The sequence below is a fragment of the Scyliorhinus torazame genome, chromosome 7 (genome assembly GCF_047496885.1).
Source record: "Scyliorhinus torazame isolate Kashiwa2021f chromosome 7, sScyTor2.1, whole genome shotgun sequence".
Taxonomy (NCBI): domain Eukaryota; kingdom Metazoa; phylum Chordata; class Chondrichthyes; order Carcharhiniformes; family Scyliorhinidae; genus Scyliorhinus; species Scyliorhinus torazame.
The window spans coordinates 273,933,107-273,957,447 of NC_092713.1; the positions used below are offsets into that span (position 1 = coordinate 273,933,107).

Sequence of the window (24,341 nt, forward strand, 5' to 3'; positions counted from 1 at the left end):
ACGGCCATAACATATAAGTATGATTGGCCAGTCCCCAAGAACACCGTTCACAACTGTCATCCACCCCCCCAAAAAAATCAATTTACCCTAGCTTTGGTTAGATGAGCCCTGTGCACCACCTTGAACAGGAGCAAACTAAGCCGAGCACAGGAGGACACTGAGGTTACCCTGCCAGGAGCCTCGGTCCACATCTCCTCATCCAAAATGGGACCCAATTCACCTTCCCATTTTGTCTTCACCTCGTCTAACGGGGTGGACTCCGCCGATAGTATCTAACCATAGATATCCAAAATACTCCCCCACTAGACCCGGCCAAAGATAAACTCTTCTGCAAGGAGGACGATGGTGTCAAGGGAAATGAAGGAAACGTCTTCTGCAAAAAGTCACAAATCTGGAAGTAATTAAACAAATTATTCCGAGGGAGTTTAAGCTTAACCGACAGCTCCTCAAAACTGGCAAACTTCCAAGAACAAGTCCCCAAACCTTTCTGGACCTTTCCCCTCCCATGACCTAAACGTCGAGTCTAAACTCGCCAGCACAAAGAAATGATTATTACAGATAGGGGTCAGCAACGACATGGAACTAGATTTAAAATGTTGTCTAAGTTGCTTCCAGATCCTCAGGGAAGACACCACTGCAGGATTCAAAGAGAATCTCTCAGGAGAGAACGGAATCGAGGCAGTTACTAATTCACCCAACCTAGTGCCCCGACAAGAACTTACCTCCCATCTGCCCCCCTATGGAATCCGGATCGATAAGCCACCTCACCACTTTCTCAATATTGGCGCCCAACAATAAAATAACAGATTGGGTAAAGCTAAGCCACCTGACTGTCTATCCCTGTGGAGAAACATCCTACGGAATCCTTGGGAACTTGCCCGCCCAAATAAAAGAGGACACCAATTTGTGCACTCTAACATTTAGGGAGAAAAGTGGGAAGACATTGAAAAAGACATCAAAACCTCGGCAGAACATTTATTTTAATAGTCTGAACCCTACCCACCAAGGACGGGGAGAGGTTATCCCACTATTGCAAGTCAGATTTAACCCCATTCACCAGGCTAGCATAATTCAATGTAAGTATCGAGGCCCAATCGTGGGCCTAGATAATGAAAGCTAGATCTGGCAGCCGAAAAAACCGCATCTCCAGATTGGCTCTCCTCAGGGAATGACCAGGAAGTATTCGCTCTAATCCAGATTCATCTTATACCCAGAAATGGACCCCAAACTCCGAAGTAGCCTCATTACCTCATCCATAGTGAAGACTGGGTCCGTAATATAAAGAAGCAGATCATCTGTCTGTCACTGTCTGTGCGGAGTCGGTCACTGTCTGTGCGGAGTTTGCATGTTCTCCCCGTGTCTGCGTGGGTTTCCTTCGGGTGCTCCGGTTTCCTCCCAGTCCAAAGATGTGCAGGTTAGGTGCATTGGCCATGCTAAATTGCCCTTAGTGTCCAAAAGATGGGATGGGGTTACGGGAATAGGGTGGAGGTGTGGGCTTGGGTAGGGTGCTCTTTCCAAGGGCAGGTGCAGACTCGATGGGCTGAATGGCCTCCTCCTGCACTGTAGATTTTATGAAATCTGCGTACAAGGACACCCTGGACAGGATTCTTCAAAAATGGGGCCATGTCTTTAAGCTGGCGAATCAGTCTGGACTTTCCTTAAGAAAGTCCTGAGTGATTCTCTTAACTGCAGGAGGCTAGCACGGCCCGAGAGTGCTTCTCGCCGCTCTGGCTGCAGATATGGGGCCCCGCACTTCCGGTCGGGAGTCCGCGCATGCGCACGGCGGCAGCCTGCAGCGGCCACCCAGTAGGACATGGACACGGACCACGGAGCGGCATCAGAAATGTAGGCATCCCCGAGATCACGCGTGCCCGTGGATCCGTGACGCCCGAATGCTAAGTCCGCAGCCACGGGCAGCACGGTGACGCAGTGGATTAGCACTGCAGCCTCACGGCGCCGAGGTCCCAGGTTCGATCCCGGCTCTGGGTCACTAACCATGTGGATTTGCACATTCTCCCCGTGTTTACGTGGGTTTCGCCCCCACAGCCCAAAGATGTGCAGGCTAGGTGTATTGGCCATGCTAAACTACCGCTTAATTGGAAAAAATAAATTGGGTACTCTAAATAAAATTTTTAAAGTCCGCAGCCGCCACCAGCCGTTCCCGATGTCCGATAGGTGGTTAGAACCATGGCGTCAGGAACTCGGCCAGTTTTCCTCGGAGAATCGCGTCAATGGTGCCCTACCATTGGCGCATAGTTCGCGCGCGAGAGACTCCCGAGCGATTCTCCGGGGACCCATAGAGCAGTGTCGGACCGGAATTTAGCGTAAACGCCCATTCTCCGCCCCGGCGCCGATCGCGATTTTGGCGCAGAGGCGCGGAGAATCCAGCCCCCTATGTTTCCTCCTTCCCCATCTTATCCCCCTTCCACCTCTCGGAAGATCTCAACTCCAATGGTCCATTGGAGTCCAATGGTTCAATCGCTAAAGCGAATGGAGGGGAGACAGCGGACTTGTACATCTGTTCAACAAAATATACCCCAAGCTCAAGGCATTAGTGTGGGCACTAGCCGTGGGGGCCCTATACAGTAACCAAACCCAAGAGATGAACTTTTGCCCCAAAGCAAATTTCACAAGAATCGCAAAAAGATATGCCCACGCCACCATATCAAATGCTTTTTCGGCATCCATAGATACAATCACCTTTGTCTCACGCACAGAAGAGAGGGAAAAAACAATATTTAACAACCAACATATATTGGCCGACAATTGCTGATCATTAACGAAGCCTGTCTGGTTTTCTGCAATCACTTCCAGGAGGCAAGGCTCCAATCGCATTGCGAATACTTTGGAAGCAATTTAGCATCTGCATTCAAAAACGATATGGGTCGATACGACCCCCATTCTGTAGGTTCTTCTGCAGGATCAGAAAAATAGAAGCCTGTGTAAGTGTAACAGGCAATGACGCACGTGACAAAGAATCATTGAACATGTCCAATATTAACCGGATCAACTGACCCGCAAACTACTTGTAGAACTCAATGGAGAATCCATCAGGGCCGGGAGCTTTACCCATCTGTATTAACCCAGTACCTTTCAGAATTTCCTCAGGATTCAATGGGGATTCCAACTGCTTCCCTCTTTCTCTCTCTGCACCAATGGGAAGGACATCCCATCTTAAAACTCTGCCATCTCCTTCCAGGGCTCCAATCCATAAAAATTCCTATAGAATTCCTCGAAAGCTGTGTCGACTTAAAATGGGATGGAAACAAAACTACCACCCGAGTCCCTAATCTGTATAATTTCCCGGGATGCCGCCTCAGCTAATGATCTAAAAGGTGGGTGGCCTTTTCCCCTTGTTCATAAAATACCCTCTTTGAACTGCACAGTTGACTCAGCACCTCACCATTTTTAAAAAATATATATTTTTATTCTCCTTTTTCACATTTTCTCCCACATTTACACCCATCAACAATAAACAATAATCAGCAAGATATGTCAATCCCCATAATAACAACGATCCCATCCGCCCACCAACCCCCAAACCTCAGCCCACATGTTTACATAAACAAATGACAAAAAGGAACCCGGGATTACCCATAGTCACCATTAATCTACACAGCCCCCCTCCCCCCCACCCCACCCAACCCCCCAACTAATGTTCGATGTTATCCAGTTCTTGAAAGTGCATAATAAATAGTGCCCATGACTTGTAGAGCCCTGACTCAGCACCTTACCTGGTGATAATAATTCAAATTGTGTCTGCAGCTTTTTCTTGCTCTGAAGCAACTCCACGGTAGGGGCAAGCGGGTACTGATGGTTTACCTCAAGGATGGAGTCCACCAGCTTCTGCCGCTCCAATCTCGCAGTCCTTTCCATATGGGTTTTATAGGAGATTACCTCCCACCTAATAAACACCTTAAGGACTTCCCATAGAGTTGAGGATGAGATAAACTCCTCTTGTTAAACTTGACATATTCCTCAATGACGAAGGATATATGTTTGCAAAATCCTTTACCTTCTAACAATGCCGTATCCAACCTCCATAGTAGACATTGAGAGGGACATGACTCCAGGACAAAGTGTGGAGCATGGTCCGAAATCACAACAGATGAATACCCCGCCCTCTTCACCCAGGATAGTAGAGACCTATCCACCAGAAATAAGTCAATCGGTGAAAATACCTGATGGGCTTGAGGAAAAAAATGAAAACTACTTATCATTCAGATGCAAAAAATGCCACTGCATAACTGGCATGGAGCCAGCAACCTAGATCGATCCAACTTCGGATCGAGAACATAGTATTAGTCCCCACCCCCAAGATTACTTGATGGGAAACCAAGTCAGGAATGGATGCCAACAACTCCTAATAAACCCAATATCATCCCAGTTTGGCGCATCGACATTAACCGGGGCCACCAAAGCGCCTGCTGAAGACCCACTGACCACAACATTTCTCCCACCAGTATCCACCATGATCTTGACAGCCGAAAATGGAACTCGTTTATTAAATGGAACTCATTTATTAACCAATATCGCCACCCCCAAGGGCCCGACTGTCAAAACCCGAATGAAATACCTGGCTCACCCACCCCTTCCGCAATCTTGTCTGGTCCCTCAGCTGCAAATGGGTCTCCTGCAAAAACACTACAGCAGCAGTCAAATTTTTCAGGTGAGTGAATACCCTCGACCTTTTTGCTGGGCCACCCAATCCCTTCACATTCCAGGTGACCATCTGAATTGGGGGCCTCTCACACCCCTTGACCCTGAGCGGTCAGTCATTCTCACCAAGAGGGGTTGTCCAAGAACTACTTTGAGTGTACAGGCCCAACCAAGATGGTCGCCAAACCCACCAGCAAGACAAAACAAAGGGCAATCTGTAGTCACCGTTACCAATCTCCCACCTCCCTGCCCTCAAATAATACCGCACCCAAATATACATTACAATAACCACAAAATGAATGAACCCTCCCCGACCCCCCAACTAACTCTAACCCCAAACAAAAGGAAAACACTCAACTCATTATCCAAAACCAAACTAGTATAATGAACTACAGCTGTCCCCACCACTTTGCTCCTGTTAGCTAGCAATGCGGGCATAAGACCAAAAGGCATAGAAGCAGAATTAGCCCACTCGGCCCATCGAGTCTGCTCCGCCATTCAATCATGGCTGATATTTTCCTCATCCCCATTCTCCTGTCTTCTCCCCATAACCCCTGATCCCCTTATTAATCAAGAATCTATCTATCTCTGTCTTCAAGACACTCAGTGATTTGGCCTCCACAGTCTTCTGCGGCAAAGTGTTCCACAGATTCACCACTGTTTGGCTGAAGAATTTCCTCCTCATCTCTGTTTTGATGGATCGTCCCTTTAGTCTGAGATTGTGTCCTCTGGTTCTAGTTTTTCCCACAAGTGAAAACATCCTCTCCACGTCCACTCTATCCAGACCTCGCAGTGTCCTGCGTAAATGGTAAAAAAAAAAGGGTTAAAAATAATTGTGCGCAGACCCTGAATGCAAAGTAGAACAAAACCCCTTCAAACATCATTTTCCAACCGGGAGCTATATATTACCCATAACAGTCATAATACAAAGAACAACATCCCACGTAACATTACACCACCCGTTGTAACATTTTCAGAGACTGAAAAGGTGTGAAAAAAGCAGGATAGTTGTGATGGGTGACATTTAACCTCCCCCATATTGACTGGGAATCCCTTACAGCCAGGGACTTGGATGGAGAGCAATTTGTTAGATGCGTCCGGGCAGGCTTTTTGACACAGTATGTTGACAATCTAACCAGAGATGGGGCAATACTTGGTATTGGGGAATGAGCCAGGCCAGGTGATTGATGTTTCAGTGGGGAAGCATTTTGGGCTTAGCAACCATAACTCTATCAGATATTGGGTAGTCATGGATAAGGACAAGAATGGCTCGCGGGTGAGGATGTTTAATTGGGCAAGGACCAATTACATCCAAATTAGATAGGAACTGGGAAATGAGAATTGGGAGCAGCTATTTGAGATCAAATCCACGTTTGACATGCGAGAGGCTTTTAAAGGCCAGTTTATGGAAGTGCAGAACAGGCATGTCACTGCAACATTGAAGGATAGAAATGGCAGGATTCAGGAACTATGGATGACGAGGGAAATTGTAAGCTTCGTCAAAAGGAAAAAGTAAGTATACGATGGGTCTCGGCATCGAAAAACTGACAAAGCCCTTGAGGAGTACAGTGAAAGTAGGAAGGAACTAATATGTGGAATTCGGAGGGCTAAAAGGGGCCATGAAATGTCTTTTGCAAACATGGTCAAGGAGAATCCCAAGGCATATATTAAGAGCAAGAGGGTAGCAAAAGAAAGATTCGGCCCACTCACGGACAATGGAGGAAGGTTATACGTGATGTGGGTGAAATCCTTAATGAGTATTTTGTAACGGTATTCACCAGGGAGAAGAACATGACGGATGTTGAGATCAGGGATAGGTGTATGAACGATCTTGAGACCATCAATATCAAAGGAGGAACTGTTGAGTATCCTAAATTGTATTAAGGTAGACAAGAATCCGGGGCCGGATGGAATCTATCCCAGGTTACTGTGGGAGGCAAGGGGAGAAATAGCTGGGGCCTTAACAGATATCCTTACATCCTCTTTGACCACAGGCGAGGTTCCAGAGGACTGGAGAATAGCCAATGTTGTTTTGTTAAAGAAAGGAAGCAGGGATAATCCAGCAAATTATAGGCTGATGAGCCTGACATCAGTGGTGGGGAAGCTTTTGGAAAATATACTGAGGGACAGGATATATGCACATTTGGAGGAAAATGGACTAGTTAGTGACAGGCAGCATTGTTTCATACGGAGAAGGTCATGTCTCATCCACTGGATTGAGTTTTGTGAAGAGGCGACAAAGAAGATTGATGAGGGAAGGGCTGAGGATGTATTTTATATGGACTTCAGTAAGGCGTTTGACAAGGTCCCACATGGCAGACTGGTACAAGAACTATAATCACATGGGATCCAGGGTGGGCTGGCTAGATGGATACAGAGCTGGCTTGGTTATAGAAGACAGAGAGTAGTGGTGGAAGGTTGTTTTTCAGAATGGAGATCTGTAGCTAGTGGTGTTCCGCAGGGATAAGTGCTGGGATCTGTTGTTTGTAGTATATATAAATTATCTGGAGCAAAATGTGGGTGGTCTGATTAGAAAGTTTGCGGATGACACGAAGATTGGCGGAGTTTCTGATAGTGCCGAGGATTGTCAGCAGATACAACAGGATATAGATAGATTGAAGACTTGGGCATAGAAATATCAGATGGAGTTTAATTTGAACAAATGCGAGGTGATGCATTTTGGAGGATCAAATATAAGTATGAATTATACTGTAAATGGTAGGATGCTGAGGAACATTAACATACAGAGGGGTCTGGGCGTGCAGGTTCACAATTCCCTAAAAGTGGCAACACAGGTGGCCAAGGTGATTAATAAGGCATATGGCATGCTTGCCTTCATCAGCCGGGGCATTGATCACAGGAGTTGGGAAATCATGGGCGAGATTCTCCACTCCCGCGGCGGTTGGGAGAATTGCCTGGGCCGCCAAAATTTCCCGGGACACCGGTCCGACGCTCTCCCGCGATTCTCCCAAGCGGCGGGAACAGCCCCATCGAGTTCCGCGGGCTGCAGGCCGGAGAATCGCCGGAGACACCCAAAATGGCGATTCTCCGGCACCCCCACTATTCTCAGGCCCGGATGGGCCGAGCGGCCAGGCCAAAACGGCGGGCTCCCCCCGGCGCCGTCCACACCTGGTCGCTGCCGTCGTGAACGGTGCGTGAACGCTGGGGGGGCGGCCTGCGGGGGGGGGAGGGGGGATCCTGCGCCGGGGGGTACCTTAAATGTGGCATGGTCCGCGATCGGTGCCCACCGATCGTCGGGCCGTCCTCTCTGAAGGAGGACCTCCTTCCTTCTGCGGCCCCGCAAGATCGTCCGCCATATTCTTGCGGGGCGGACTTAGAGAGGACGGCAACCACGCATGCGCGGGTTGGCGCTGGCCAACCCGCACATGCGCGGATGACGCCAGTTATGTGGCGCCGGCCGCGTCATCTATGCGGTGCCGCCTTTACGCGGGCGACAAGGCCTGGCGCGTGTAGATGACGCGGCCCCGATCCTAGCCCATTGTCAGGGCCTGAATCGGTCGGGATCGGGGCCGTTTCGCGCCGTCGTGAACCTCGACGGCGTTCACGACGGCGCGGCCACTTCGGCGCAGGAGTGGAGAATCCCGCCCCATGTTGCAGCTATATAAATTCTTGGTTAGGTCGTATTTGGAATATTGCGTGCAGTTCTGGTCACCACATTATCAGAAGGGTGTGGAAGCTTTGGAGAGAGTGCAAATAAGGTTCACCAGGATGTTGCCTGGTCTCGAGGGTATTTGCTATGAGGAGAGGTTGAATAAACTAGGATTGTTTTCACTGGAGAGACAGGCTGAGGGGAGGCCTAATTGAGGTCCACAAAATTATGAGATGCATGGACAGGGTGGATAATCAGAGGCTTTTTCCAAGGGTGGAAGTGTCAATTACAAGGAGTCACAGGTTCAAGAGGGCAAAGTAGAAATATGTATCAACTCTCCACCATCAACAACCAAAAACCTCACAAAAATACGATCAACTTAAACCGAGCCCATCTTTTTTTTGCAAAGATGTCTGCATCCTCCGGCACATCAAAATAACAGTTCTTTATCTCAGAAATCACTTGGAGGCATGCCAGGTACACCACTCCAAACCAAACTCTCCATTTTATGCAGGGCGGCTTTGGCATTGTTAAAAGCCACACGCTTCTTTGTCATTTCATCCACAAAGTCCTGGTAAATCCTGATGGCGTGGCCTTCCCACGTGTCTTCCCAATGCTCCTCAGCCCATTTCTGGACCTGTTCCATCGAATCATAGAATTTACAGTGCAGAAGGAGGCCATTCGGCCCATCGAGTCTGCACCGGCCCTTGGAAAGAGCACCCCACTTACGCCCACGCTCCATCCTATCCCCGTTACCCAGTAACCCCACCTAATCTTTTTGGAAACTAAGGGCAATTTAGAATGGCTAATCCACCTAACCTGCACATCTTTGGACTGTGGGAGGAAACCGAAGCACCCGAAGAAAACCCACGCAGTCACGGGGAGAATGTGCAGTCTCCGCACAGACAGTGACCCGAGGTCGGAATTGAACCTGGGACCCTGCAGCTGTGAAGCAACTATGCTAACCACTGTGCTACCGTGCTGCCCAGTCCTTCTCCTGTTAGATGTGCAAACTTACAATAACAGCTCCTGGTGGTCCGTTAGGTGGGGGCTTCTGCCAGAGTGTTCAATGAGCTCGATCCAGCTCGGGAGGGAATGAGAATTCACCCTCACCCACCATCTTCCCAAACATCCTTGAGAAGTACTCTGTGGGAGTTAGGCCTTCCATACCTTCCGGTAACCCCACAATTCTGAGATTCTGTCTCCTAGTGCGGTTCTCCATATCATCCACCTATCATACTGTTGAACAGATAGGATTTTACATTAAAATAATTACAAAAGCTGGGCAAATAGTGCCAAGAAATTAGTACCCTAGCAGGAACCACCTTGTATGCAACTTCTCTCTACATGCTGCTAACGGAAGCTGAGCCCACAATTTCAATTCTTTAGCAGACTGCTAGCTTCACTGAGCTGACACCACCTCGGGGTTTCTGCAAAATCACTTTCCCAGCCTCAACAAACTATAAATGCAACCAGGAATTCTTTTGAGCCCTAACACTTTCCAACGCTGAGCCAGCAGCATTCTGCTGCCCTCGCAGCTCCTCGGGACTTTTCGAAGCCTTAACTTCCTGGAGCCTAGCTACAGGACCACTTTTGCTGTCTGGATCCTCTTCTTCTGCCTCCCAACACACCCAGTTAGATAGGCTCACCCTTTTCCCTCCAACACCAGTCCCGTGGCTGGGTTTTCATGCTACGATCATCACCCAGGCCATGATCTCTACCACAGCCCTGAATAATCCAGAATGTTGAGTTGAGCATGGACAGCCTGTCCCACTCTGCCTATGTACCAAACTCCCAAGGCATGCTGGGACTCGTAGTCCTTCGCCTCAGCCCAGAATATATCCTGGGGAGACTACTAAGTTCATATTTTTTAACATTTCTAATAAATTACTCCCAACACCATGATCTCTTGAGCAATAACATTTTATGTTGCATTCAAATATGTATCAATGGATTCTTCTGTATCCATCCTCCTTGTGACAACTTCAAAGAACTCTAATACATTTTTGAACACTCAAAAGCATGTTGCTCCTCTCTGCTTGTTGCCCGCCACTGCAGGAAAGAAATGGTATTGGGGTAGCTTTGTTAGTACGAGAAGGAATAAGTACAATAGCAAGAAATGATCTTGGATCGGAAGATGTAGAATCCATATAGATGGAGGTAAGAAATAATAAGAAATAAGGGGAGGAAGACATTGGCTGCAGTACTCGCTAGATCCCCAAACAGTAGCTATACAAACTCTTGGTTAAGGAGGGCATGTAAAAAAGGCAGTACATTAATCATTCATTTGTGTTGATGTGTATTGGGGAAATCAAATCGGCAGAGGCAACCATGAGGAATTTCTAAAGTGTATTCAGGACAGTATTTCCTAAAAGAATATGTCGTGAATCCAACCAGGATCAGGCTATTTTGGATCTCGTTATGTGGAATGAGGCAGGTTTAAGAGATAATCTCAGAGTAAAAGGTCTCCTAGGAAACAGTGACCACAACAACAATAAAGAGGGAGAAGATAAACTAGCACGTAATATAAAAATGGACAATAAGAGCTTCTTTAAATATATAAAAAGGACAGCGTTCCTGTGCTGTACTTATCTTTGTTCTTTATACAGACCCCGGAAGTAGAAGATTTTAGTTTAGATGGGCAGCATGGTCTCCGCAGGCTTGGAGGGCCGAAGGGCCTGTTCTTCTGCTGTACTTTTCTTTGTTCTTTGTAGAGGCCAAAGTAAACATCGGCCCTTTAGAAAATGAAATAATAATGAGGAATCAGGAAATTAGTTAAGTGAATATTTTATGCCAGTGTTTCAAAAAAAAATATTTTATTGGTATTTTCAATTTATACACAGTAACACTTTATGTTTAATAGTTACAGCACGTGTAGTTCTTATATACATATTGTCAGTCTTGGTGTGTCCACCCCCTCCTTGGTATCCCCCTTTTTCGTTCAGTGTGTTCTGTCGCCTAGCTCCTCTTCTCCCCTTCCCTCAATCCCCCCCTCCTCTTTGTTTTCTGTTGCATGCCTTGTGGGTTTGAGGTGGGGGGGGGGGGGCTTCCACCCCCTCCCCCTCTCCCATGCTTCTCCCTGTAGTTCCCCTGAATTCCCTCCTCTCTTCCTCACCCCCCTCCCCCCAGAGTTGTGTGTCCCTGTCTTTCTTCTCCCACCTCTCTCTTTTTCCCCTAATCGCTGTTGGCATCGAATAGGTCTTGGAATAGGCCGACGAATTGTTCCCATGCTTTGAGGAAGCTTTCTTCTGACCCTCGGATGGTGTATTTGATCTTCTCCAAATGGAGAAATTTCGCCAGGTCTGCCAGCCAGTCTGCAGCTGTGGGTGGTGCTGCTGATTACCAGCTGAGCAGGATTCTCTGGCGTGCGATTAGGGAAGTGAAAGCTAGTGCGTCGGCCCTCTTCCCCATGTGTAGCTCTGGCTGTTTGGATACCCCGAAGATTGCCACTCTTGGGCATAGCTCCACCCTCACCCTCACAACCTTGGACATTGCCTCGGAGAAGGCTGTCCAGAACCGTACAAGTTTGGGGCAGACCCAAAACATGTGGGTATGATTGACTGGGCCTCTCTGGCACCGTATACAATTATACTCCGCCTCTGGGAAGAATCTGTTGATTCGGGCTCTAGTCAGGGGCGGCCTGTGCACCACCTTGAATTGCATGAGGTAACTTCTCCTTGCCCTGTGCAGGGGGAGGTGGAGTTGGCCCTGCTGAGTGTTTCGCTCCAGAGTCCTCAGCCCACTTCTGTCCCCAGTTCATCTCCCCATTTTCGTCTGACTTCATCCAATGGCAGTCTCGCCCTGTCCTGTAGTTGTCCGCAGTTTCCCCCTTACTGTCCATGTTTATTAGGTCTTCTAGTAATGTGGTTCCCATGCCCTGGGGTATCCTACTGTTTCCTTGTGGAGAAAATGCTTTACCTGTAGGTGTCAAGTTCCTGTCTTGTCGGTAGTTTGAGCTCCTCTGTCAGTTCGCCCAGTGTTGCTAGTCTTTTTTACCCCAGTGCTCATGGTGGAAGATATTAATAACATTTCCAAAATACTAAATAATCGAAGAACAAAAGCGGAGTAGGAAATAAATTAAATAACTATCATTCAAAGAAAAGTACTAAGGAAACTAATGGGGCTAAAGACCGATATGCCCCGGGGCCTGTTGGATTGCAGTTTAGGATATTAAAGGAAGTTGCTCCAGAGATACTAGATGCCCTGGTAGTAATTTTCCAAGAATTCTTAAATTTTGGAAAACCCTAGAGGATTGGAAAACTGTTAATTAATTCATAAAGGGATAGAAACAAAAACAGTTAACTATTGGCCAGTTAGCTTAACTTCTGTCATTGGGAAAATGTTAGAGTCCATTATAAAAGGATGTAATAGCTGAGTACTCAGAAATACATAATATAATCAAGCAGAGCCAACATGACTTCATGAAGGGGGAATTATGCCTGACAAATTTATTAGAATTCTTTGAGATGGTAATGAGTAGGATAGATAAAGGGGAATCAGTAGTTGTAATCTATTTGGATTTCCAAAAATCATTTGATACAGTACAGTACAAAAGGCTACTTAATAAGAATGGTGTTGGGTGTAATATATTAGCATGGATGAAGGATTCACTAACTATTAGAAGACAGAGTTGGGTTCAGAGGGATACTTTCAGGATAGCAATCTGTAACTAGTAGAGTGCCACAGGGATCAGTGCTGGGGCCATAATTATTTACAATATATATGAATGACTTGGTTGAGGAAAATGAATGTACTATTACTAAGTTTGCGGATGACACAAAAATAGGTGGGAAGTGGCGAGAATGACGCAAAGGGCGAAATTTTCCTGACCCCCATGGCATGCTTTGCAGCAGCAGAGCCAGCCCACCATTCACTGGTGACTGGATCTTCTGGTCCCGCTGCTGTCAATGGGGTTTCCCGTTATTTGCACCTTCTGCTGCTCGGGAATCTGCGGCATAGAGTTGCCCTTGGCTGTACCAGAAGATCTTGCAGTGGAAATAGTTGGAAAATCCCACCCAAAGAGTCCACAGAGGGATATGACAGGTTAAATACTGGACAAAAAACTAAGCAGATGGAATATAATGTTGGAAAATGTGAAGTTATGCACTTTGGTAGGAAGAATAAAGGAGCAGAATATTAGTTAAATGGAGAAACCCTGCAGAAAGCCACAGCACAGAGATTTGGGGGCCATCGTGCATATATCACACAACGTTAGTGTGCAAGTTCAGCAGGTAATAGGAAAGGCAAATGGAATGTTGGCCTTTATTTCAAAGGGAATGGAGTATAAAAATAGGGAAGTCTTGCTAAAACTATATAAGGCACTAGTTAGACCGTACCTGGAATACTGTCAGCGGTTTTGGTCCCCATATCTTAAAAAAAGATACACTGTCATTGGAGGCAGTCCAGCAAAGGTTCACTAGCTTTATCCCAGGTATGGAGGGATTTTCGTATGAGGAGACATTGAGTAGGTTGGACTTGCACTGTTTGGAGTTGAGAAGGAAGAACAGCAACCTTATTGAGACATATAGGATTCTCAGGAGGCTTGACAGGGCAGATGCTGAGAGGTTGTTTCCCTTATGGGCTAGTCTAGGACCAGAGGGCATAATCTCAGAGTAAGGGGCAAGCCATTTAAGACAGAGATGAGGAGAAATTTCTTATCTCAGAGAGTAGCGAACCTCTCAAATTCTTTATTGCAGAGGGCTGTAGAGGCTTGGTGGTTAAGTATGTTCAAGGCTGGGGTAGGTAAATTTTTAATCAGTGATGGAATTAAGGATTATGAGGATAAGGTGGTAAAGTGGAGTTGAGGATTAACATATCAGATCGGTCATGATCTCATTGAATGGCAGGGCAGACTCGATGAGACGAATGGCCTACTTCTGCTCCTACCTTATGGTCTTTTGGTTATGGTCTGTTCAGAATTCTCGTCAGGCATCAGCCACTGATGCAATATGGGGTTTTGATCCAGAAAAGGTCCCCAAATCTCAGGATCCTGACACCTCTATAAAAATCCTGCTCCCTGCCTTTGCTCTGTGAAGAACAACATTTACTGTGCTGAATATTTGTGAGAATACATACACAGATGAGTGTGATACCTCTATTATTAATGTTTATAACATATACTTATTTTTAAAATGGACACCTGAAATAATTATTGGATAGACATTTGTGTCTTTATAGTATTAAACAATGATGGATAAGTGGTTATATATAAAGAGTAGACTGTATTGTATGATGTTTGAAATAAAAGTACGAACATATACATCTAATGTGCAAAGTGTAATTTTACAAACATGTACATTTTAAATTCAGGTACACTCAAGCCACAGCGCTAGCAGCATATAGAACTCATCAGAAAATATCTTAGTTGAACTTTGATACTCATTGATGTGATTCTAAAATTGTTGCATGTTGCAAATGAAAAACACACTTTATTTGAAATCTCCACTGTTGCCACTTCTTTCCAAATGAACATTAGATTTGAGAGGAACGGTACAACCAGAGTGTATGATAAGCAAGGTGTGAATGAAACCAAGGGACTTCCTACTCTGGGAATTGTTTGCGTTTGAGGGAGGGTACTGGGTTTAGCATTGTTGCCATAAGATTTCAAATACTCAGGTTATCTGAGTTGTACTTGGATAAGTCCATCATAGATTCCTCTGCCAGTTCGGCAAGCAACTGCGGGCAAATCAGGCACTATTTCATCCATCCACTTCTTCCTCCTCCTCAGAGTGGTGTTCACCTTCCTTCTCATGTATCTCCCGTGTTCTTTGCAACAAAATGTTGTGCAGAGAACGACAATGCTATTATTGCACAGCAGAGAACGACAATGCTATTATTGAATACTGAAGAGCTTCCTGACCTTTCTGGCACCTGAATTTTCCCTTTCAGCAATCCAATGCCGTTATCTATGATCACCCTCCACGCTTATGAGGCTCTGGTTGTAGCTTTCCACTGCATCAGTGGCATGGCTCTTCCCAGGTGTCAAAAAGATGTTTAAAGGGTAACCCTTGTCTCCAAGGAATCATTGCAAATCAATAGCTTCAGTATCTTTATAAAAACTAAGATTTAAAAAATAACAGTGTATTATGACATATCCTTGTATCAATAAAATGTTTTTTTTAGACTGAGCCCCACTTCTTATCTACAGGTAGTGAGGGTCAACACAATCGGTGAAAGGGGTGAGGAATGAAAGAAACTACAAAAATGATCATTTATAGGGCACAGTTAGCAAAAAGGTTTTCTGGATCATCCATTTCCAGTATGACTTGATGGTAATATAACGTAATCTTGATTTTTTTTTTTAATAATCAGCAATAATACTGAATCCTCTCTATTTTCATTCCAGCTTGAAGATATGAAGGCTAAAAGTAAACAATCTTATTCAATTATTCACTTGTTTAAAACCAGTAATATCCGAACCATCACTATCATAAACCTTCTAGTTTGGTGAGTATTTCATAGAATCACAGAATAGTACAACTGAGAATTAGGCCATTTGGACCAACAGGTTACAATTACCGCCACAGTATGAAAAAAATCATAAAAATAGATAAAATATTAAGAACGATCAGCAGGATAAGAGTTATGTTCACGCACTTTCATAAAAACAAAGAATATCTGAGCACTAGTCAATTTGACTACGTTATCTTGCTTGACTAAAATCCATGAAACCTTCCTTATTTGTACATTTTAATATTCAACCTTGTGTTATTTATGAACATAGCTATTGGCTAGCTCCATAAAGATTTTAAAAATCTGAGAGACAAATAATTGTAATCTTGCATTTATCTCAAACGTAAAAACAGACAATGGTAGATAAACAGAGCAGGTCTTGCAGCATCTGGAGAGAGAAAAGAGCTAACATTTTGATTCTGTATGACTTCTTCAGAAATGAAAAGGGGTAGAAAATAATGGATTGTATAGTTGGGGGTGGAGGAGATGGGACAGAATAGAAAATCAGCGATAGGTCAGAGCTCAGGAGAAATTGATAAGGATGTCATGGACACAAGACAAAGGGAATGTTAATGGTGGCATTATGGATTACAGAAGTGCTGATAGAACCATAGAAACATTACAGCACAGAAAGAGGCCATTCGGCCCATCTGGTCCAGGTCAGTCCAAGGATACCCAGGTGCCCTTTTTAATCCCACCTTCCTGCACCCGGTCCGTAGTCCTATATTTTAGAGCACTTAAGGTGAATATCCTGGTACTTTTTAAAAGAGTTTAGGGTCTCTGCCTCCACCACCAACTTGGGCAGCAAATTCCAGACTCCCCTACCCTCTGTGTAAAAAATTCTTCCTCATGTCCCCTCTGCACTTTCTGCCACTTATCTTGAATCTGTGTCCCCCTGGTTCCAGAATTCTCCATCAAGGGAAACAGTTTTATCCTGTCCACTCATCACTTCCCTTCATAATGTTGTATACCTAAATTAAGTCATCCCTCAGCCTTCTTTGTTCCAAGCTAAATAACTCCAACCTATCCAATCTCTCCTCTTAGCTACAGTTTTCTAGCCCTGGCAACATTCTTGGAAACCTCTTCTGCACCCTCCAGAGCAATAACGTCCTTCCTGTAATGTGACCAGAATTGCACACAACAGGGGCATAAAGGTAAAGTCCCGAACCCCATAAAGGAAAAAGAAAAGCAAACAATCTATTGAACATTTCCTTTCTCTTTCAAAGCCCTTTTGAAGATCAATCCAGTTAGTCCCACTCCCCTGCTTTGCCCATATCCTTGCAAGTTTTTCTTCTACGGATATTTATCTTAATTCCATTTTGAAGGTGATCAGGTCTTCCAAATTCAGTGCATTCCAAATTCTAATCACTTGTTGAGTAAAAATGGTTTGCCTCATGCCGCATCTGTATCTTTTGTCAATCGCTTTAATTCTGGCCCCTGACTGTAGATTTTTCAGCCTTTGAAAACAGCTTCATTTTACTCAATATGTCTAAATCCAGCATAATTTAAGAAGCCTTTCACATATATCTTAATCTTAGACTTCTCAGCTCCAAGGAGAAATATAAACTTCTTTTGTTTATCCAAGTATTAATTCCTGGAACTATTGTATTAAATTTCGTATATACCCTCTCCAAAGCTTTTACAGCATTCCTAAAGTGTGGTTCCCAGAATTGGACACAACTTCACCAGGTGCAAACTAGTGTTTTTTTGTTCATTTACCCTGCCTTTTGACCTCCAAGCAGTTCCTCTAGCAACGGGAAGCTTGGCAGATGGGAATCCTATTTTGGCGGAAGGCCAAAATTCAATTTTCTGACGTTGGGATGAACTTTAGGAATTCTATTCTCAAAGGCAGGTTGAGCTTCACGACAAACAATGTCAGTTAATTCTTTTGCATGCATTAGCATGCTATGGATGCTCATTAAAAGGCCACTTCACCAAAATTAAGTTTCCCGTCAGTCAGAATTTATAACATTCACATTCACAACTGTATATAAGTAGTATGTACCTGGCGAGCTATGGTGAATGGACACTACTTTGACATTCTTGTGAACTTTTCACAAATTGTAGCCTCTTCACTCGGGTCCCGGTAGGATAAGCTGAGCATGGGAGGAAGGTGAAGAGTGAAAGGTGGGGTTGGGTGGAGTGAAAACTGGACACTGTAGGCAGGTTGGGGATGGTGGGGGTGATAGTGTGGACGGGTGGAGCAGAAGCTAGACATGGGAGACAGGCGAATGGGGAAAGGGAGGGAGACTGCAGGGAAAGGACAGACTACCCAGGGTGGGGAGTGAGGCAGTGAGGGAATGTGAGGGTTCTGGGGTGGATGGGATCACTGACTGAGGGAAGTGGAGCAGCAGGGCATCCTAGGCTGAAGCCCCTGGGATGCCTGGCTGGTTCTCCTCCTCCCCATGGGTGCCTGATAGGACCTCTATGGCTGCTCGAGGAGAAGGGCACCTGGAAGAAGGTTGAGGTGTTCTGTCCCTCTCTCGCTTTGTCACCACTTCACCCATGGCTAGAACAATGGAGTGCATGTTCCTGCACATATAAGTAACATTTTTAGTTACGTCTTGCTCCCCTTACAACAACATGTCCTTGTCTCCCTCCCAAAGGGAAGAAATCTGTCCCATAGTATGTAACCTCTTCTGCAGACAGGTACCATAGATGTGATATCACTGCCATGCAAAGGAAGGAGCCTTCCTCAACCTCACAATGGTAGAGGTTCTGGGTTTTCACTCTGCATCCCCTTTACAAAAAACACAACTTCTCTTTATTAAGAACTGAAAATCCTGGAAAAACTCAGCAAGTTTGGCAACAAATATGTAAAGAGAGTTAATGTTTTGAGTCCAATATGACTCTTCACCGGAAATGGATGAGTTTCTTATACCTTTTCTTTCTTTCTTCTGTAACTATTTGTGGGATTATTTTAGTAATCTGTAAAGTCATGTTCGGAGAGAAGATGTAATGTTATCCAATGCCACGAATACTTAATTAAGGGCAGCACGGTAGCGTTGTGGATAGCACAATCGCTTCACAGCTCCAGGGTCCCAGGTTCGATCCCGGCTTGGGTCACTGTCTGTGTGGAGTCTGCACATCCTCCCCGTGTGTGCGTGGGTTTCCTCCGGGTGCTCCGGTTTCCTCCCACAGTCCAAAGATGTGCAGATTAGGTGGATTGGCCATGCTAAGTTGCCCTTAGTGTCCAAAATTGCCCTTAGTGTTGGGTGGGGTTACTGCGTTATGGGGATAGGGTGGAGGTGTTGACCTTGGGTAGGGTGCTCTTTCCAAGAGCCGGTGCAGACTCGATGGGCCAAATGGCCTCCTTCTGCACTGTAAATTCTATGAATTAATATCACAAACAAAATGTATGTCCAAATAGAAGTATAACACTAAACTCCAGTTGCCGAGTGTGAAAGAATGGAAATACTTCAATAAACTTAAGGCAGAGTATAAAATAGATATAATTGACAAAAGAAGCAATGGTAGTTTGTGGAAAAACATTTTCATAGTAGTATGTGGAAAAATATTTTCATGCAGCTAGTGTTTAAAACCTGGAATGCATTGCCTGAGAATGTGATGGAGAATTAACAAATAACGGGATTATTATCAGAGAGGAAGAATATTCGGCATTATGAGAAAGAAGGCAGGGAGTGGCATGAGATGAATTACTTCTTCAGAGAGGCTGCAAAGACATCACAGGTGTAATGGCCTCTTTATGTGCTGCAGCCATTTAATGGATAATTGTATGATTATTAGCACTGAGGATAGCAGATAATGAACCTGCTTTCTCAGTCTGTCAGCAGCTGGATGGATCATTGGTAACCAACATGCTGTGTTACGTCTTGAGCCAATGGAAGGATAAAACTTGGTATGGAATCATACATACAGCAATGTATACAGCATTTGATTTTTAAATTCCATTACGGATGCTGCTATTTTTCACTGGAGGGAGGTAAATTTAGAAGGATAGTTAGCTGAAGGGAATCTTTCCGTTCACCTTTTAATTGAGATTAATATAGAATAAGAAGAGCGGATTTTGTGCTGATGCCTGGTGGAAAATGATTGGCAGAACAGGGAACACAAATGAAAGAGAAGAAAAATCCTAATAAAACAAAAATTGAAAAAGAGAGACGTGGGAGAAAAACTTAGACGATTGTTCTACAAGAAAATGTTTCTATTTTTTACAGGATGATTCTAACTGCTGAATACTTTGGCCTGTCCTTGAGCACTCCCAATCTCCATGGTGATGACTACTTGAATTGTTTCTTCTCTGCTGCTATCGAAGTTCCGGCCTATTTATCAGCTTGGCTTTTTCTCCAGAGATTTCCCCGAAGGTTAAGCCTTTCAGGCATACTTTTCCTTGGTGGAATTGTCCTTTTCTTCATCCAACTCGTACCTTCAAGTAATTTTTTTACTGTCCAGTTAAAATGATCAAAATATAAATTTGCTGAATATTTCATGATAAAATGAAATATGTAAGTGGTGTAATCCTTGAGAGATTTTAGCATTCAGTACACTGCAATGTTGTTGATCTTAGCTATGTTGCAAGGAGGAGGTGCTGAGAGGAGAACAGTGAGGGAGGGAAAATTGTTGGGTGACTAATCCTGGCCAGTTCCCACACACTTCATACATTACTTAACATCAGCATTGGCAGAAGAACAGAATCGTCAAACTACCTTCTTATCCCTAGTTATACAGTTGGCACCGTGGTTAGCGCCAGGGATCCTGGTTCAATTCCGACTTCAGATGACTGCCTGTGTGGAGTTTGCAGGTTCTCCCTGTGTCTGCATGGGTTTCCTCTGGGTGCTCCGGTTTTCTCCCTCAGTCCAAAGATGTGCAGATTAAATGGATTGGACATTCCAAATTCCCCCTAAGTGTCCACAGGTTAGGTCGGGTTATGGGGATAGGGCAGGGCCTGGCTCGGGTGCTCATTTGGAGGATCGGTGCCGACTATTTGGACATAGACATAGACATAGAAGTTACAGTGCAGCAAGAGGCCATTCGGCCCATCGAGTCTGCACCGGTTCTTGGAAAGAGCACCCTACCAAAGCCCACACCTCCACCCTATCCCCATAACCCAGTAGCCCCACCCAACACTTAAGGGCAACTTTGGACGCTAAGGGCATTTTAGCATGGCCAATCCACCTAACCTGCACATCTTTGGACTGTGGGAGGAAACCGGAGCACCCGGAGGAAACCCACGCACACACGGGGAGAAGGTGCAGACTCCGCCGGGAATCGAACCTGGGACCCTGGAGCTGTGAAGCAATTGTGCTAACCACTATGCTACCGTGCTGCCCCTATTTGAGCCGAATGGCCTCCTTCTGTGCTGTAGGAATTCTATGGAAAATACAAAAATCTTATATTTTATCATAATATGGAATAACTGAAACTTAGTTTATTTTTGCAAAATGAGGACTAGACACTTGAATATGTCGTATGGTGTGCTGTTTATTAATCTGTCCAATATACAAATACTGCTGCACCCAAACCCTGCAATACATTGCATCTCCATCTATGTGCTGTTGATTCACAACAGTAAGTGGATTTGATATCCGTTATTTTGAGAAAATTAAGGTAATTAAGAATTAAAGACAATGGTTGGGTGCGACCCAACCGTTAGATCCCGTCCTCAGTCATTGAATTACAAAAAATATCTACGTTTATTGAATAAAGTATAAAAATAAAACAACAATACACTTAAAAATTGACTAAAAGAACAAAAGGTATACTTATCAACAATATACTACAGACTTCACGACTTCAAATGAATAAGAATAATTTAATAATCTTTATTAGTGTTACACCAATCGAGAAGAATCAAAATGATTCCAACCATTTTCCCGGAAATCTACGTCTGCCTCAGTTAGCAAGTTCACAAAATGTGTCCACGCCTCTTTCCCAAAAACTCATGCACAGGGCCCCTTTACTTGATATATACAAAGAAGATGGTTCTTGAAACCCTCTTCTATACCTGATTTTGCCATCACCCCACCTCAAACTGAAGTTATTGTTAATAGCAAATTATTGTAAGGGTTAATTTCATTGGATCTGTTGCTACTGCCTTAAACAGGAAGACAATGGGGTGTTTCAAAATGTATTCCTCATATTGCCCTTATAAATTAGGCCCAATATTAGGCTAGTCAAGAACTGTTTCAGAATCACAGAATTGTTAAGGTGCAGCAGGAGGCAATTTAACCCATTGTGTCTGGACCATCTCTTCAAACAAACATCACGGCTTAGTTCCATCCTGTACCTTTTCCCTGTACCCTTGCACATTGGGCATTCCAGTCCCGACCATTCGTTGTGTGCAAAAGTGTGTTCTCCCATCGCACTTGCTTCTTTTGCAAATCACTTTAATCTGTGCCCTCTCATTCTTGATCCTTTTACGAGCAGGAATAGTTTCTCCCTTGTGATTTTGCCCATCCCCCTCATGATTTTCAACATCTATCAAATCTCTTTTTAGCCTGCTTCTTTCCAAGGAGAGCAGTCCCAACCTCTCCAATAACTGAAGTTTCTAATCCGTGCAACTATTCTTGAAAACTCTCACATTCTTCCTGTAGTGTGATTCCCAGAACTGTACACCGTATTCCAGCGAATGTCCAACTTGTGTTCTGTATAAATTAAGCAAAACCTCTTTACTCTTGAACTCTATGCCATATTAATAAAGCCCAGGATACAATATACTTTATTAACTGCTTTCTGCACCTGTCAATGATCTATGCAAGTATTTACCCAGGTCCCTCTGCTCCTGTGCGCCTTCTAAGAATTTTACCCCTTATTTTATATTGTCCTTCTGTGTTCTTCCTACCAAAAACACTTTCTGGACGTGCTGACTTTCCCAAGGGTGGGCAGGGACCTGGTGGGTGAGTTGGGGGCTCCGATTAGGCCCAAAGAAATTTCTGCGGGCTTGAAGGCAATGCAGTCGGGCAAAGCTTCGGGGCCGGATGGGTTCCTGGCAGAAATTTACAAGAAATTTTCGGGGATATTAGGACTGTTGCTGGTCAAGGCTTTTAACGAGGCGAGGGATAGAGGGGTGCTGCCCCCGACGATGTCATAGGCCACCATTTCGTTAATATTGAATCGGGACAAAAACCCGGAGCTGTGTGGGTCCTACAGGCTGATCTTGCTGCTCAATATGGACGCTAAACTGCTAGCCAAAGTGTTGGCATCCAGGATTGAAGGTTGTGTGCCGGAGGTGATTACGGAGGACTAAACTGGATTTGTCAAGGGTGGCCAATATTCGAAGTTGCTTAACGTGATTATGATGCCCCCGGAGGGAAGGAGAGTAGAGGTAGTTGTGGCCATGGATGCAGAGAAGGCGTTTGACCGGGTAGAGTGGGACTATCTATGGGAGGTGTTGGGATGGTTTGGGTTTGGTAGGGGCTTTGTCAACTGGATCAAGCTACTGTACCAGGCCCCGGAAGCTAGTGTAAGGACGAACAAGACAGCCTCGGACTATTTTAGGCTGTACCGGGGGACAAGACAGGGATGTCCTCTCTCCCCACTGCTGTTTGCGCTAGCCATAGAGCCGCTGGCAATTGCTCTGATAGCTTCTAGGGGCTGGAAAGGACTGGTTCGGGGAGGGGGGAGGGGGGTGGAGCATAGGGTATCGCTATATGCGGATGATTTACTCTTATATGTAGTAGATCCAGGGGCAGGGATGAGGGAGATTATGACGATTCTGGGGGGATTTGGCCGGTTTTCGGGATACAAACTGAGTATGACGAAGAGTGAGATGTTTGTAGTGCAGGCAAGAGGCCAGGATGGTTGGCTAGGGGAGCTACCGTTCAGGTTAGTGAGGGACTACTTTAGATATCTGGGGATACAAGTGGTGCGCGACTGGGGCTGGTTACACAAGTTGAACTTGTCCCGGCTGGTTGAGCAGATGAGGGGCGAGTTTCGGTGATGGGATGCGCTCCCGCTATCACTGGCGGGGAGGGTGCAGACGGTTAAAATGACAATATTGTCGAGATTTTTATTTGTGTTCCAATGCCTCCCGATTTTCATACCGTGGTCTTTCTTTAAGAGGATCAACAAAATCATTTTGGGCTTTGTTTGGGTGGGTAAGTCCCCACGGGTGAAAAAGGTGATGCTCGAGAGGAATTGGGGGGAGGGGAGCTCTCCCTGCCAAATTTTAGTAATTATTACTGGGCGGCCAATATTGCGATGATAAGGAAGTGGGTGGTGGGGGCTGGGGGGCTTGGGAGTGGATGGAAGTGGCCTCATGCAAGGGCACCAGCCTGGGGGTGCTGATAACGGCGCCATTGCCGTTCCCGCCAGTATTCCACCAGTCCCGTGGTGGTGGCGGCCCTGAGGATCTGGGGTCAGTGGATGAGATTTGTTGGTGCAGTGAGGGCATTGGTTTGGTCCCCAATATGTGACAACCATCGGTTCACTCCAGGGAGCTTAGATGGGGGATTTCGGGTATGGCAAAGGGCGGGGATTGAGAAGATGGGGGACCTGTTTCTGGAAGGGAGCTTTTCTAGCCTAAGGGCGCTGGAGGAGAAGTTGGGGCTGACAGCAGCGAATGATTTCAGATATCTACAGGTGCAGGACTTTCTGCGCAGGCAGGTACCATCCTTCGCACTCCTGCCATTAAGAGGGATTCAAGATAGGCTAGTGTCTC

General features: G+C 45.3%; 1 protein-coding gene and 1 long non-coding RNA gene across 2 annotated transcripts in view; both read left to right on the forward strand.

The window, feature by feature from the left end:
• LOC140427047 (uncharacterized) overlaps positions 1-24,341 on the forward strand; it is a 340,763-nt gene that overhangs the window by 38,040 nt on the left and 278,382 nt on the right. The window lies entirely within an intron of this gene.
• Positions 1-24,341, forward strand: part of LOC140427045 (organic cation/carnitine transporter 2-like) — a 90,280-nt gene that overhangs the window by 11,695 nt on the left and 54,244 nt on the right. Inside the window, exons 3-4 of the mRNA XM_072512474.1 lie at positions 15,615-15,715; positions 19,900-20,114. Coding sequence (XP_072368575.1) covers positions 15,615-15,715; positions 19,900-20,114 — 316 coding nt within the window. The remainder of the gene's footprint in view (positions 1-15,614; positions 15,716-19,899; positions 20,115-24,341) is intronic.